Source organism: Pholcus phalangioides, unplaced genomic scaffold (assembly GCF_987345545.1).
Source record: "Pholcus phalangioides strain wild (caught in Gottingen) unplaced genomic scaffold, Ppha-v1.0 ptg000007l_1, whole genome shotgun sequence".
NCBI lineage: Eukaryota > Metazoa > Arthropoda > Arachnida > Araneae > Pholcidae > Pholcus > Pholcus phalangioides.
In genome coordinates, this window is record NW_028301600.1 from 10,380,614 (window position 1) to 10,396,535 (window position 15,922).

The following is a 15,922-nucleotide window of genomic DNA, read 5'->3' on the forward strand; positions in this document are numbered from 1 at the left end:
CAATATTTGATATTGGGAATTATATGCATTACCTTCTGTGTTTTAATTCACATTCAATGTTGTTGTACAAATATACTATAATTTGAGTTACTGTTTCTTAGAAATGAAATAGAAGAGATTTCAATCAGTTTCATAAAATGAAATTCCATAAAGATTTCCAATAATTTTCTATCAGGAACATGTGGGATTGGATTTTTACTTTAAATGGTGCAAAGTTAGGTGTGCCATGGGCAACTATCTACATGTGTATCAAGTATTTAATTAATCAAATTTCCATCACTTGATAAGAATTCAGAAAAACACCTACCTTCTTTCTCATTTTTGGATCTATATTGCTACTGCTTTCAGACACATCTCTAAAGTCAAGGCTTCCTTTATTTATATAAAATCCTCCATATTCAGTAGTTAATGTTGATGGTACCAATTCATCATACTGAAAAATGTTAGTTACATTTAATTGCATATATTGGTCAGATCTTCATATATCAGTCCACAGATATCAATAAAATGGATAAAAATATGGGAAAATAGTCGAGAATATTATCTGGTATACTACTATTATAAATAATAGGACTACTATTATAAATAACTTGAGAATATTCTTGTAAGTTCTTGATGAAAATATTCTCCTGTTATTTATAATATAGTTACATATAATATCCTTGAGAATATTCTGTGGAAGGACTACTTTCATAAATTACTGGGGAATATTCTTATAGAAAATAATAATAATTATTCTGAAGTTATTAATAATAGTCCTTCCAGAGAATGTTCTCGAATATTCTCCTCGATGAGAATATTCTTCAATTACTGAAATCTTTCCAGAGTATTATCAAGAATATATGTAATAACATGTATTATAATAAATAATCTGGATAAATAGCTTGAGAATAATTATTATTTTCAGTAAGAATATTCTCTAGTAATTTATAATAGTCCTTTGAGGGAATATTCTCTGTCCCCATCTCTCTTCCTGTCAAGATGGGAATATTGAAGTTTGTAGACACCACAATATTAAAGTTTGAAAGCAAGAAAATTAAACCAACAGGGCTGATTTTTGCACAACTTTTAAAGAAATGTGAGTGATACAGAATTTAAGTGAACACTGAAGAAAATAACAGTTCTGTATCTTAAAATGAAGGTGACTATATACGAATAGCTTCCTTTATCAACTTTGCTTTAATTTCTTTTGACCTTAAAATAATTTTTTAAGGTTTTAATCTAAAAGTTTCTAAAATCTTTATAACCAAACTTTTAAAGCCTCTCATCATGACCTGGAGAATATCCTGAGAATATTTTCCTAATATTAATATTAGTTTGAGAATATTCTCAAACTAAAAGTTGTCATTGGGGGTGATTATACCAAAAATTGTTTTGTTGCAAATGTTTCAGGCAATGAAAACTGATTTATATTTCACAATATAAACAAAATTAGTAAAAAAAATTAAATTATTTAAAAGAAAAATGAATATTCTTGATTATTCTCCAATTTTTACATCCCAGAGAATATTCTCCGGAGAATATTCCCACCTCACATCTCTATGTACATATATTGTTTGTAATTGCATTTTTAATTGGGTTGCTGTATTTTTGAAATATATGACATCCATATTTGTTATGGGCATCTTTTTCTCAGCCACCTCGTTGGGCATTTTGCCTGTTGTGGCATTGTATTTGTATTTATAAATAAAATAAAAATCAATCAAAATATATAATATTTTGAATACCCAAAAATGTTAAAAATACAAGTCTGTGTGCGTGTGGTGTAAAACTTACCAAAAACTTTATTACTTAACGATGAAGCTAATTCTAATACTGAATGATACAATAAAACAAAATATGGTTTCAAATTTCCCCACTCTATTTTCTATATTCAAAATTGAAACAAAAAAGTAATTTAAAGTTTACATATAATTGCCGCCTGACAGTCCAGTGGTTAGGGAACTAGCTTCTCAATGTGCAGGTCTGAGTTTGAATCCCGGTTCGGGCATGGATATCTACTAACACTTAACAAATTCCCTGGACAGATCTTATGGATCTCTTGGGAATACCTAAGGATTACGTTATTTATAATAAAAAAAAAATTATGGGACTTATTATTTAAATATGCAGTTAATGAAACCTTTCAGTGTTTCTAAATTAACACAGTTCAGGATAGTAAATTTCTCTAGTTACAGCAATAAACTATTATTGCATGACAATAAATTAAAATAATTTTTTATAAATTGGTCTCTTATTTTTTACATCTCGGGATACAATACTTTTTTTGAGAAATAGATCTGATAGGAAAGGGGATGGAGTGAAATTAGAGAGAGTAACGTGCAGAGAAGTGATATTGAAACTATATGGGTTGAGCTTGAGAACAAAAGACGTCATAAACTTATTGTTGGGGTTTGTTACAATCCACTGAATAGGGATCAAAACTACATTGCCAAATTGCATGATGAAATTTCCTACATGTGTAAGCATAAGAGGGTTCTCATACTAGGGGATTTCAATTACCCAGGTATCGATTGGGAGAACCTTTCATCTAGAGATCAGTATGAAAGAGACTTTCTTAAGTTAGTGCTCGAAAATTTTTTGTATCAGCATGTATCAGAAGCCACTAGGGGTACTGCTATTTTGGATTTAGTTCTTACTAGTTCTGAGGATCTAGTTGAACATGTTTCGGTGGGGCAAGAGTTTTCTTCTAGTGATCATCGTATAGTCAGATTTCACTGTAACTTTTCCTTGGGTAAGGTTGATAACAAAAGACTGGTTCCTTGTTTTCGGAGAACTAACTTTGATGTTTTGAGAGGAAGGTTAGCGGAAGTTTTCAAAGACCGGTTGGAATCAGTAGGGGTGGTAAGTCAATGGGTAGAATTTAGTACGAAGCTGTCCTCTGTTTTGCACGACGCCATACCCTTTGTTCGAAAAAAGCGTGTTTGTACATCGCACCCTCTATGGTTCACGGATAGCATGCGGAACCTTTATCTTGAAAAGAAAAGAGTATTCAGAGAGTATAAAAGTGGAAGAGGTGACCTATCATTGTTTACTGATAAAAGAAGACTGTTGAAGAAAGCGATAAGGGATAATGAAAAGGAAGTTGAATCTAGGTTGGCAGATAACATTGGCTCTGACCCAAAATCATTTTTTCGATATGTCAATAATGGATGTAAGGGGACGGTTGGTCCCCTCTCGATAGGAGACTTTAGGTTAGAGAGCAATGTAGGCATGTGTAAGGCTTTCAATGACTTTTTCGCGTCGGTTTTTAATGGAGATAATAATATTCGATATACGGTACAACGATATTCAAGTAGAAGACGTGGAGGTCCTAAATCTTCTAAGAAATTTATGTGCAAGCAAAGCACCAGGACCAGATGATATCTATCCCAGGGTCCTCAGGGAATGTGCTAATGAATTGTTGGGTCCAGTCGCACAGATATACAGGAGTAGTGTTGCTGAGGGTATCGTCCCAAGGGATTGGAAACTTGCTAATGTTGTTCCGATATTTAAGAAGGGTAGTAGAGAAGCTGTGTACAATTATCGTCCAGTGAGTTTGACGAGCTCCCTCTCGAAAATTTTGGAAATTATCATCAAAAGGCAGTTTGTGAAGTGGATAGATGAGAATAATGTATTGTCGGATAATCAGCATGGGTTCAGGAAGGGGAAGTCATGTGTAACTAACCTCCTTTGCTTCTATGATCACATGACTAAGGCTTTGGGTAAGAACAAAAATGTAGATGTTGTTTACCTGGATTTCCAGAAGGCATTCGATCGGGTCGAACATGGTAAACTCTCGAAGCGTTTACACGAGATTGGAATTAGGGGCAACTTGCTGAATTGGATAGAATTGTGGTTAAGAGATAGGTCGCAACGAGTTATGGTGAACGGAGAATTGTCTGGTTGGACAGACATCACAAGTGGAGTTCCTCAGGGAAGTGTCCTTGGCCCCATACTTTTTTCACTTTTTATCGATAAACTCGATCAGGGTATCGATGGGATTACTAGCAAATTCGCAGATGATGTGAAGTTAATGGGGGTAATCGGGAATCAAAGCGATAGGGAGTAGCTCCAGACCAGTCTAAACAGGATTGCAGCATGGGCAAATGAATGGAGCATGATGTTTAGCATTGATAAGTGCATGGTGGCTCATTTTGGTTCGAACAACCCACAGTTCTCTTACGAGTTGAATGGTGTCACTATCCCGGATGAAACTAGGGTCACCGATTTGGGAATTCTCATTGAGGAGCGGCTTAGGTTTTCTGAACATTGTTCAGCGGGGGTCAGAAAAGCGAATAGAATGCTTGTGGTCTCATTTTCAAAAAAGTCTCTTCGCTACCTAAAGTCATTCTTCTGCTTTTTCGAGGCTTAGTTCGTCCTGGACTGGAGTATGCTGTAAGGTTTTGGAGACCATACCTACAGAGGGACATAGACTTGGTTGAAGGGGTGCAGAGAAGAGCTACGTGTGTCCTTATTGGCACACAGGGCTTGAGTTATGAAGAGAGACTTCACTTTTTGAATATGTTTACATTGGACGAACACAGGTGTCGAGGAGATATGATCGAAGTGTTCAAAATTTTCAATGGGATGGATAGGATGGACCATGAACTTTTAGTACACCGCCAAACGACTGCTTTTACAAGGGGACACCAGTATCGATTGGTGAGGGACAATGCAAGGTTATGGTGTCGCAGGGAATTTTTCTCTAATAGGGTTGTTAATAAATGGAATAGCTTACCCCCGGAGGTAGTAAATTGTAACACAATTGACACGTTCAAAAAGAAATACGATAAACATGTTGGGGTAAATCGAGAAGCTATTCATACTTAGAATAAGACAACCATAAGTATTCTTTATGGCCATTGTATAATATTTTATCATGTGTATATATTGTTTATCATTTTTGTTAATTGCATTTGTAATTGGGTTGCTGTATTTTTGAAATATATGACATCCATATTTTTATGGGCATCTTTTTCTCAGCCACCTCATTGGGCATTTTGCCTGTTGTGTATTTGTATTTGTATTTTTCTGCATTCAGTGAAAGAAACCTATTTCTTCCAGGTGGTGTTTTTCCCATGGTTTTTCCACCTCGGAACAAAATTCCCAACCCCAACTGATTTACATATAGCTTCAACTCATTTTGGTTTGAAATATGGCTAAGGTAAGAGTCTCGCTCTAGCAGTTGAGTAACGATTGGGTTGCAAAACATGTTTGTAATGTCTGTATTTTTTTTCTTCTTTATCAGAGAAAGGCATGAGTTTTTCTTTTATTCAACTTATCACACATAGCTTCACAAGTTGCTTGTCATATTTCTTCTCAATTTTGAACTATAATGAACATGAGCCTTGAGCATGAAGAGGTGATGATGAAAGATAATGCCAATATCAAAAATCTGAAAGCAAATCAGTTACAGAGATAGCGTGTCAAATATCCAGAATTTTGGAAAAGGGTGCAAAAACATTAGGTTCACGTGTCCCACAGGATACGTTCTTTTCTAGTTCCTTGAATAACAAAGTCAGAGAGAGAAACCTCCCAACATTTTTATTTCTTTTTTTTTCCACTTTCCACTGCTTATCATGATCGTGCGACCTTGAAAAATAGTTTTACTACTTTGCAGTACAAATTAAGCACTGTACTGTACTGATATAACTTGCGAGCTATTGAAGAAGCTGACAAGATATCTAGTTGCATCCCTGAATGAAGGGCTGTGTGCCAAACTTCCCTATTCCAGGGTTTTCTTTTTTCCTGTGGGTTGCATACTAGAAATTATGGTACTTTCGTGGTTATCTACTCGAATTCAAAGCCAACATCTATACGGCATAAATTTGTTTCATTCCTACATGATTGCATGTGACTTTTTTTTTTAAATCTTAAAGGGTCAGAGTGCCCGTGCAAATTTGAAAAAGTTTGCTGAGATCATTAAAAAGGCGAAAAATAGAATCTCTAGCTTCCACAGCTTTGTCACTTAGCTGCTATGTAGTTGTGACCATTTGGCATCACGGAAATCAGGGGTATCTGCAAAATTGCCTTCGGAGGGGCACAAGGATTTTTTCCACAGAAATTTTGGGTAACACTAATGATAGGGTGGGGGGGGGGGGAACCATGCTCCAACTTTTTTAGAGAGGGACCCACTTTCACTCAAAAGGGACTCACATTTTGCCTTGGTCCCGGGAGCCAGGTAAATAAAATTAGAGCGGGGGTTCTGTTCATCACTCTGGAAATTAAAGGTTAACTGACTTTTTCTGTTTCATTATTTGGTTTTAAAATTTGGAAGTTGTGAAATTGATAGTAATAAATCCAGCTATATGAAATGCAACTTGGAGTTAAAATGTCATTTCTACATTATCATGATGAATTAGTGTAAATTATGACATTCAAAACCTTAAATAATTTTGATTGCCCATTTGAATTTAGAAAAATATATAATTATCTATCAAGCTTTTATAAATAGGTATAAGAGGAGTCATCCATAAAGCTGCTAAAATTTACTCACTGCTTCTTCATTATCAATAAAAGGATCTGTTTCATCATAGCCCATGCCTCGATCCACATAATCTTCACAAACAGCAGTTTTCTTTTTCTTTCTTCGCCCAGGTTTTGGATTCTATGAGAGAATTCAAAATATAATAACTATATAAAATAATACAAGATATCCAGAGGCTTTAACCTTTTGTGTTCCACTGACCCTTTGTGCAAGTAAGACAAAGGCCATGAACTCTCTCTTATAAGATGAAGGGCACAGTCCTGTTTAGCGAATATACTCCAAATAATAATGCAAGACCAATATATTGTGTTTCCCTCATCCAACCTTGCAGACCCCCCAGAACATCCCCAAGGGCACCTCCTTCTCGGGACCAACAGACTTGACTTATTAATACAAAAACCATTAACTTAATATTAATAACTCGAACATTCATTTCAGTTATGAAAATTATTCACTGATCTATTCAATCAAAATTATCAAGTAAGCCATTAGCTTACACTTACATATTTTTCTTCAAATTTTCTAGCTAATTCTTGAAGCTTTTCTTCATCTTCATCATCATCATCAAAAGGGTCTGATTGCTTCTTTTCAGTTTTGGTCTGAAATACAAAATAAAATTTCACACAACTTACATTCTACCATTACCATTTATGAAAAGTATTTATGTAAAAACACGAAATTTCACCTAAAAATATAAGTGTAATTAAAGAAACTTTTTAATACATTTTTTTAAACATAAATTTTCTTTCACAGCAAATCAATTAACAATATCAATTTTTAAAAAATAGTTTGACAATGCAGTGTGTATTTGTGACAATTAAATTTTACCTGATAATTTATCGTTTCTTTAGTACCAACATATAATTTTAAATAATTAACATGTTTGAAGCTGTTCTCAGTACATTGAGCTCAAAACACTGACAAGGTAAGCCACTGAGGATAGCAGAGAAGAGAATCATTTTGCATGTTTTCGAAGAGTTATCAAAGAAAACTGAAATATTGTCTAATATCTGTGAAATATTTGGAGACATGACAGCAAAACTGACAGGTCTCAGAAGAGCCAGTATAGAGAGACACCAGAACAGTTGTATAGTATAGTCTCGATAATCTGAGGTAAATGAGACTAAGATCACCTCAAATTACTGAAAACTCAGATTATCCAAAAAGCATAGCCGGTCAATTTGTCGCGCTCAACTTGTCGCGGTACAAATCTGTCATAGCTCGTAGCTGCACAAGTTTGCCGCCGTGTCAATTCATCGTGACATCAATTTATATATTACAGTGAAAGATCAATTATTCGAACCGTCGATTCTTCACTGTACAGAGCTTGTATGTAGGTTTTTGTCTTACACATGAAATAAGAAACATGAACAAAAGTGTACACGCAGTTAACTGAAAATAATTATTTTTTGTCAATGCGGAAAGGTCATCGAAATTAAAATTGCAATATCAATTAAAAGTCATATTACAATATCATTTAAAAATTTAACTGCATATAAAAGTTTAATTATATTTGAAAGTTCAGTTATAAAAATTTGAAATGTTAAATAATTGATTTTTGCTGTGATAAAATTTCAATATCATGTGGAAAAATTTCGGTTTGTATGATATTCCCCAAATTACAGTGAGCCTATCTTTAACAGTAAATTTCTATCTGCCCCATGGGCTTGAGAGTTTCTTCCCCCCCCTTCTCCAAGAATCACCAACATTTACCATTAATTAATGATTCAATTAAATTAATATTTAATTTTCACTGTATAAGCAGCACTTCCCGCTTTCGTTGGGATTTCTATTTCTCACAGTGAAGGGAGTTCGTCGCAGATCAAGGGTAGAAATGTACAGTGCTTATGAATGACAATTCAATGAAGTTTTCATATTGCCCAAAGGACGAGCACCGACAAAGACCATGTGATCACAAATAAGAAAGATGTCTATGGGTCAGTCGCATAGATATAATATAACCATTAATCTTATGTTTATAATCAGTTGCATGTCTTTGGCTGGCTGCTTGTTTGAATATTTTCACATAGTTTTCATTAGCGTCTAAGCTTTTGGTACAAGGTTGGTGTGCTTGGTCTACATATTTCTGTTGCCAAAAATATGGAATATTGCAAAATCGAACGTGGAAATGATATGTTGGTTTGCATGTGTGTTTAAAAGTTTTCCCCCCATAATTCATGTTCCGAAATTAGAAAAACTTTTAATGCAATTGAATGAATTAGCCTACAATCAATTTTATTTATTTGAGTTTTTGTTGTATCATAAAATAGAGATATAGATTATACGGATGACAAAAATAATGTAGTACTTTTTAAATTTAATTGTTTGAATTCAATTTAAATTACAATAAATTGAAATCTTCTCCTACATATCGTTAAAAAAAATTATGATAGTTTAAAATAGCATCACTTGTTATTCTACTAATCATCATCTGGCTTTTTATTGTGATATTCATGTTAAATAAGTGTTTAAATAAAATGTTCAAAGCCACTGAAAATAAAGATTTAGATATTGTGGAGTGTTTACATGTACGATACGAATTATTTTTACAATCAAAATTATCCTAATAAATGTAGGCTACAATCAGAGGCAAATTTATAGTTTTCCGACCTGTGGGCTATTAAAACCTTGCCTCCCTTCTTCCTTTCTAATTCATGTTCTTGATCACCAATTCCTCAATTTTGGTTACTCCTTTTCACTTGAACTTGTCATCTTGAGATAAAGAGCGCATACCCTCCCCACCCAGGAAATATGGGTCATTCCCAAAAAAAGTGTACATTCCACATTTTGAGATGAAAAATTCAAAGTTGAATTTTTGAAATAAAATTGATCTTAAATTATAGCCAATGACTTGAAGTTTAATATTTCATAAATATTTTTCAGTTTTATTTCATACTATTTTATTTTTTGGGTTTTATGACTGAAAATGATGGATTTTGTCCACTCTGTTACGAAAACAAATATCGCTATAAAAAAATAAATATTATTTCTGCTGTTTTTACCCCATAAAATAATGAAACCAGTTTATTTCTTACACATGGGCTGAAAAAAAAGTAGTTTAAAAATTTTTCTTTTTTTTCTGTCGTTTTGATCATTTTTCATGATTTTTTTGAAAATAACACAGAAAAGTTTATTTTTTAAATTTTTTTTTACTTAAAATTAATTTTTTTTACTTCTGGCAGACAATGGGTTGGTAACTTATAATTTAACATCTTAGTTTGAAGTGCTTTTCAATTTTTTTGCCTGTGAACTGCAAAAATGCTTCCCGTAACAGAGTGGACAGAAATGTTTAACTGAGAGTAAGCAATCACAATTATTCTAAATACACTTTTATTTTTAAAAAATGATATAGACAATTTGAAAGGTATCCCAGACACTCCTATGACATCTGAAAAACATCCACGCTATGAGGGAATTCAAAAAACACCCCCCCCCCCCCCTAGTGGTTTGAATTTTGGTTCTGGCAAAATTTTTTAAATCTAGTCAAAGTGGATGTAAGAGATTTTTGCCATCAGCTCTGAAAGCTTCCTAGCATCATTTATAGTTTTGAGGCACATAACTTTGACCTCCACCATCATCTTCGATGTCATTTTGGGCTATAATGTATCTGTATGTAGATTTACATACACAACAAAATCAAAATTTCACGAGCAATATGAACACCTGCTTTAATTAGACCAGTTTCTTCAATCAGACATTTCTCCATTGCTATTTCCTTTGGAGTCTATAGCATAGTTTTCACTATTTTCTTGAATGTCATTTTCCAGAGATTCAAACTCTGAAATTGGTTGTGGAACTTCCAGTTTTATACTTCTTTGGCAAGAGTAAGTTTTCTTTTCATAGCATTCACAGAGATTAGCATTTCTTTCACAAAAGCAAGAAAAATCTCTGTATTGCAGCAATCCATTGCCAGTTGCTACTATTTGGTGGACTGTCATAGTGCCTTTCAGCACAGGTAGGAGCCTCCAGCCTATATCATTTGGGATAATTTTTTTTATATCTTTTATTTCTTCATTTTGATTTCATACAATTTTACATTGGTGGCATCTTTGAGAATTTTGAAAAACTGAGTAGCATCTGATATGTCATTCCCACATGCTATAAGCTGTCCTTTTCAATACATCACTAACACCATCAACTGCTCTTTTTCCATGGTTTGCTTCAAGAAAATTCCAAGTGCACCACTTGAAATATTTTGAGACATTTGTCCAATAAGTAAAAATTTTTCTTTTGTTTGTACTGAGTACAACGTCCATCAGAAAAAAAAGTGAACCACATTTATTTTATATTCTTCTTTTATCACTTTCAAAATTGGTTCCAAATGAGCCCAAATAGATGAAGGTACATGCTCCAAATTCGGTGACACTGAGCAGAATGAAATTGGCTTCTCACATTCCGCAACATACAGCACACAGGTATGAAGACATACTTGATTTCTTGACCCACCAAAATGATGTCTTTGCACTTCTTCAGATAATTTGCAATTATAATTTTCACTGAAATACACATGAATAACAGCTTCATGTTTTTGTATGTTTCAAATGCACATTTGGTAAGCTCTATATTGGTGTTGGATGTTAAAAATGTGTTTCTTGAACAATTTCATTTCTTTTTGGAAAACATTGATTAAGTCTGTTAGGTTCCACAATCTCTGCTTTTTTGTTATTTTTGTAACGTCTACCATTTTACCATTCTTTTCCACTTTTTCTTGTTTGCACTGCCATTCTTCACACTGTATAATGCTATTCTCATCCAGCGATTCAGAAATTTCATTCATAGATACCAGCTTGTCATGACAATTAAAACATTTGCCATACATACAGCATTTAGACTCTCTGCTACACATGATATTATCAACTATGGTTTCAGGGGATGTTTGGATTAATCTCAGTTTATATAGTGCAATCAATTTATATTTCAAATTACTGTGCTGCCAATATAAGCATATGTGTTCCCTATTTCCAACTTTCTTTTACTTCAAAATTGTTTGTTGACATTGAATGGTAATCTGATGTTGCTATAAATCTCGCATTTATGTCTCTCACATTCAAGGGCGTAGCGAGGGGGGGGGGACTTGGGGGTCCTGGTCCCCCCCCCCGAAATGTGAGAAAATGACCGAAAAAAGGGGAAAAGATGGCCAAATCCATTGTTCTGTCAGTTTGGTCCCCCCCCCCCCCCGAACGAAATTTCTGGCTAAGCCCCTGCTCACATTAGTGATCGAGTATATCCATTGAGACTTGGAGGGGGGGGGGGGGGAGATAGCCAGGAAACCAAAATAATATAGGGAAATAATTGTTCTATCCCTTAAAATACAGAATGTATTGCCATATTGTCATATAATGACCTTTATTCATACTAAAATGCCCCTTATGCCAAATCTCCCTGGATCTGTGCCTGGCAGTGATTTTGATGATCTGTACTATTTAATTTTCGTATTTAACTGAAAAAATATGAGAGATGGGGGAGAATGTGGTAAAGGGTTTAAATTGAATAGATAACTTATTCAATTTAACTTGAAATTTCAAAACCTCTTAACTAAGAAAACTACTTTAAATCATAGTTTTCATTCTGTTGCATTGGTTGAGTTTTTGGAAGACGTAACAGAGTGGACAAATTAGCCTAAATTATTTTTTTCCATTATAAATTTAAATGATTTGTGAAAACTTTTATTATATTTTGAAGCATATCTCCATATGCTATCACTAGATGCTGATATAGATGAAAAAAAAATCTTAATTATTTATGATAATGGCGTAACAGAGTGGACATCTGACAGGAAAAATTTGGTACTAAAGACAAAATGAATATTAAGTCATTTTGCAAAAGTCAAATCCAAAATTGTGTATCAAGCATTAAAAGTAAACCTTTCAATGAGCTCTGTTATCAGATTTAATCTGGTATAAAAATATATTTCCCAAGTGACCGTAACAGAGTGGACATTTTAAAATGGGAAAAGCTTCGGGACATGAACAAAAAAATAGTTTTTCATAAGAAAAAAAATTTTTTTTCAAAATTTTATTGTCAGTTTTATTCATCTATGGCACATATATAAAATGTGATTCAAAGTTTTCTGAAAAAAAGTTCCAGGTTTGAACCACGTCTCTTTGTTTACCACTTTTTTGAAGCTGGGACAGCCAGATTTTGACGTTTTGCTACAAACAATGACTTTTAAAAAAAATTAGCTACCATCTGAAACAAATTAAGAAACACTGCATGACAGAGAATTAAATGAACTAGAAAAAAAATTAAAATTACCACCAGAGTGCTCTGAAATTTTTAAAAAATAATTACAAAGTCTCGGAAACAGTTTGTACACTTTTTTTGGGAATGACCCATATACCTCTGAATATAATCCTATATTAAGGAAACAGTTATTTTCCGGATATTATGCCGAGATGAACTCTGAAAGAAATGATGACTTTTCTTTCCGAGTTCAACTCAGCATAATATACGGAAAATAACTTTCTTTGATATCTCGGGCTGAGAAAAAAGCCATCCATCTCACTCTATAATCCTATATTGTCTGTTAATGTAAATTCAATTGTGTTGTAAGAAGAAATTTTTACCAATTGTTGACTGGAGAGGTATGAGTGTCATGTACATGAAGTTACATACAATAGGCTAATTAAAAGTCTGATTTCATTCTTTTTACTTGAGAGTTGTTACTTTAGAATTGAAAAACAAATCAAAAATCGATTGACATTTGCAGTGGTGTCAGAGACAGGATGCTGTGGGTGCCCAGGGTACTTTATGGAATGGGTATGAGCACCCAGAGAAATGATTCAGAAATCAAAATTTCCTACTTTAAGATCAAGACAAGAACCCTTAAGTTCCAAACCCTTCCAGCATCCTTGGCCAGTCAAAGGTGCCAACATGAAGGAAACATTGAGGAAGGAGGGGGAGCTGAAAATCACTATTCATTCCATATATAAGGGACTCAACCCTGTACTCAGGAGGCGAAATGGTGCATTGCATTGTGCATTCATGAGTTATTGGAGTGAGGGGGGGCTGAAATAGCATCAGCCCCCAGTTTCTGGCACCTATAGTCGGAGTGTTTGAATATTATTTCAGTGTGATAATACAAAGTGATGTGAAATGTACATAGCATTGCAAAAAAATAATTTGAGAATAAGACTTTTCGCAGCTGTTATACATAACTTAGATACATTTTCGATAAAAAATTCCTTAAAGAGATATTCTCTGCACGGATACATTCAATAGTGAATTACGGAAATCATGCTTGGGCCACATTGATCGCAAATTATTATCTCGATGTGCATCCCCAACGCCCCTCACTGCAAGAAATGGAAATCCCTACAGAAAGCGCTGCCTATACGATGGAAAACAAATTTTCAAAATTTATTTGATCCCAATATATTTTTTGGGTAAGCTCCCCAATGCCCCTCACTGCGAGAAATGGAAATCCTGGCAGAAATGCAGCTTATATGGTGAAAATTAAATTTTAAAAATTTATTGGATCCCAATTCATTACCTTGGTGTATTTTCCAATGTCCCTCGATGACTTCAATGAATACTTTTCTTCATTTGTTAAAAATTAAAACAGAGATGGGACGGGGGGACATTTCCAATAAATGAAAAAAAAATTAGTTCTATTTTTTACGCCTAAAGCAACTATCCTATTTATAAGATCACAACAAACATATGAATTTTAAAGCAATTCAAATTTGTAATGACGAATTCATATCGCAGTGAAATGGCTTCACTACAATTTCATACAGCGACGAAATGAGTCTGCCAAAAATTTGTACCATGATGAAATGAGCCTGCGACAGGTTTGTAGCACGACGAATTGATGCTGTGACAAATTGTCCCGCGATAAGTTGACCTAGACCCTTTAAAAAGTAATAAAAATCGGCATTTCAAGTGTGTGTGGGGGTACCTACTCGTATATTTTTTTCTTAATTAAACAATTCATTGCACAACTGCCAAGACTCATGGCTTCTTAAATGAGACTGACAGGGGCTGCAGTCCTAGAAGCGTGATATGTTTTTTTTTTCCTTTTTTCCCCCCATTATAAATTTACTATAGGACCTGTGGAAAATTCTTGCCTGAAGATACACTGAAGACCACAGTCTAGAGAGCAAGACCCCTTCAGACTCAAATTACATGCATTCATCAGAAAACAGACAATTTCAAACAAAAATTGTTCTCGGCAAAAAAAAAAAGATTTTGAGAAGAAATTCCAAAAAATTCCACCACTTTTGAATTATCAAGATTCTACTCAGGCGTCTGTACAGCCAAACTTTGGGTCTGTTTTCCGGACCCTTCAAAAAATTCCATATCTGAAAAATGAACCTTCACAAAATACAAATTAATTAAACCATAAATTTGGCAACTCATTTCTTTTGTGATTAACTCTAATTTTGCTTCTAATAGAATTATTTTTCATAAAAGAAATTAATGACCCCTTTCACAAAAATAGGAAAATTTTCAGAACAGAACCCTACAAAAAAGTCTGGACAGACCCCCTGCTAGTGCATAGGCTACTGTTCTAGAAAGTCACTGTAGGTCTATATCAGGGTTAGACCAAGGCTTGACAAATCGAAAAAAAATTTAGGCGCCAGCCAGATTTCTTAGGAGCTAAACATGTTTTTGCCCCCAAAGAAAACAGTCTTAAACAATGTTCTTGACTTTTCAAAGACTTTGTCACCCCCTTCCTACACTGAAAGACACTTTATTACGAAATCAAAAAAGTTTGTGTCATCTTTATGATTCAATTCAGTAGTGATACACAGAAAATTTTAGGCACCAATATAGATTTTTCCACCTGGAATTTGTCCAGCGCTGGGTTTGACTAAATTAAAAAAAAAAATCTAGGTACCAGCCAGATTTTTTAGGATCCAAGCATTTATCTCCCAAGCGAAAAAGTATAAAATTACAACTACTACAAATTAAATTTTCTACCAGACTTTCCAAGATTTTGGTGACCCTCCATTCTGATAGTAAACACACTGACATATAAATTCAGAAAATTTTGTGTTGCTCCAGGTTCTAATATAATTGAACCTGGGAGTATATTCATGGGGTTCAATATACCCCTTATAATGGTATTGGTACCTAAAAACATTTTAGGCGTCAATACCATTTTTTCGATCTCCATGGCGACCTGGAATTTGTCAAGCAATGCCATATACACCAGGAAAAAAAGGAAAAACTGTTTGGTAAATGTAATTTCTTTGTATAAAGTGACGTTAAGGTGATCTTTATACAAATATCACAACTGGCAAAATGCCAAATAAGAGGGCTGAAAAAAGATGCCCATAAAAATATGAATGTCAAATATATCTAAACTGAATCAAAAATACAGCAACCCAATAATTATGTATGATAAAATACACTGCCCATAAAAAATGTGATTGTCTCATCTAAATATGGATAACTTCTTTTGAACATGTCAATTGTATTAGAATTCATGATGCCCCCCTGAAGGGG

At 34.0% G+C, this 15,922-nt stretch overlaps 1 protein-coding gene across 1 annotated transcript in view; it reads right to left on the reverse strand.

Annotated features, from left to right (window-relative positions):
- The window catches only part of LOC149084903 (uncharacterized), a 95,075-nt gene that overhangs the window by 75,124 nt on the left and 4,029 nt on the right, over positions 1-15,922 (reverse strand). Inside the window, exons 2-4 of the mRNA XM_089232636.1 lie at positions 6,973-7,068; positions 6,479-6,589; positions 308-433 (exon numbers count right to left, since the gene is read on the reverse strand). Coding sequence (XP_089088762.1) covers positions 308-433; positions 6,479-6,589; positions 6,973-7,068 — 333 coding nt within the window. The remainder of the gene's footprint in view (positions 1-307; positions 434-6,478; positions 6,590-6,972; positions 7,069-15,922) is intronic.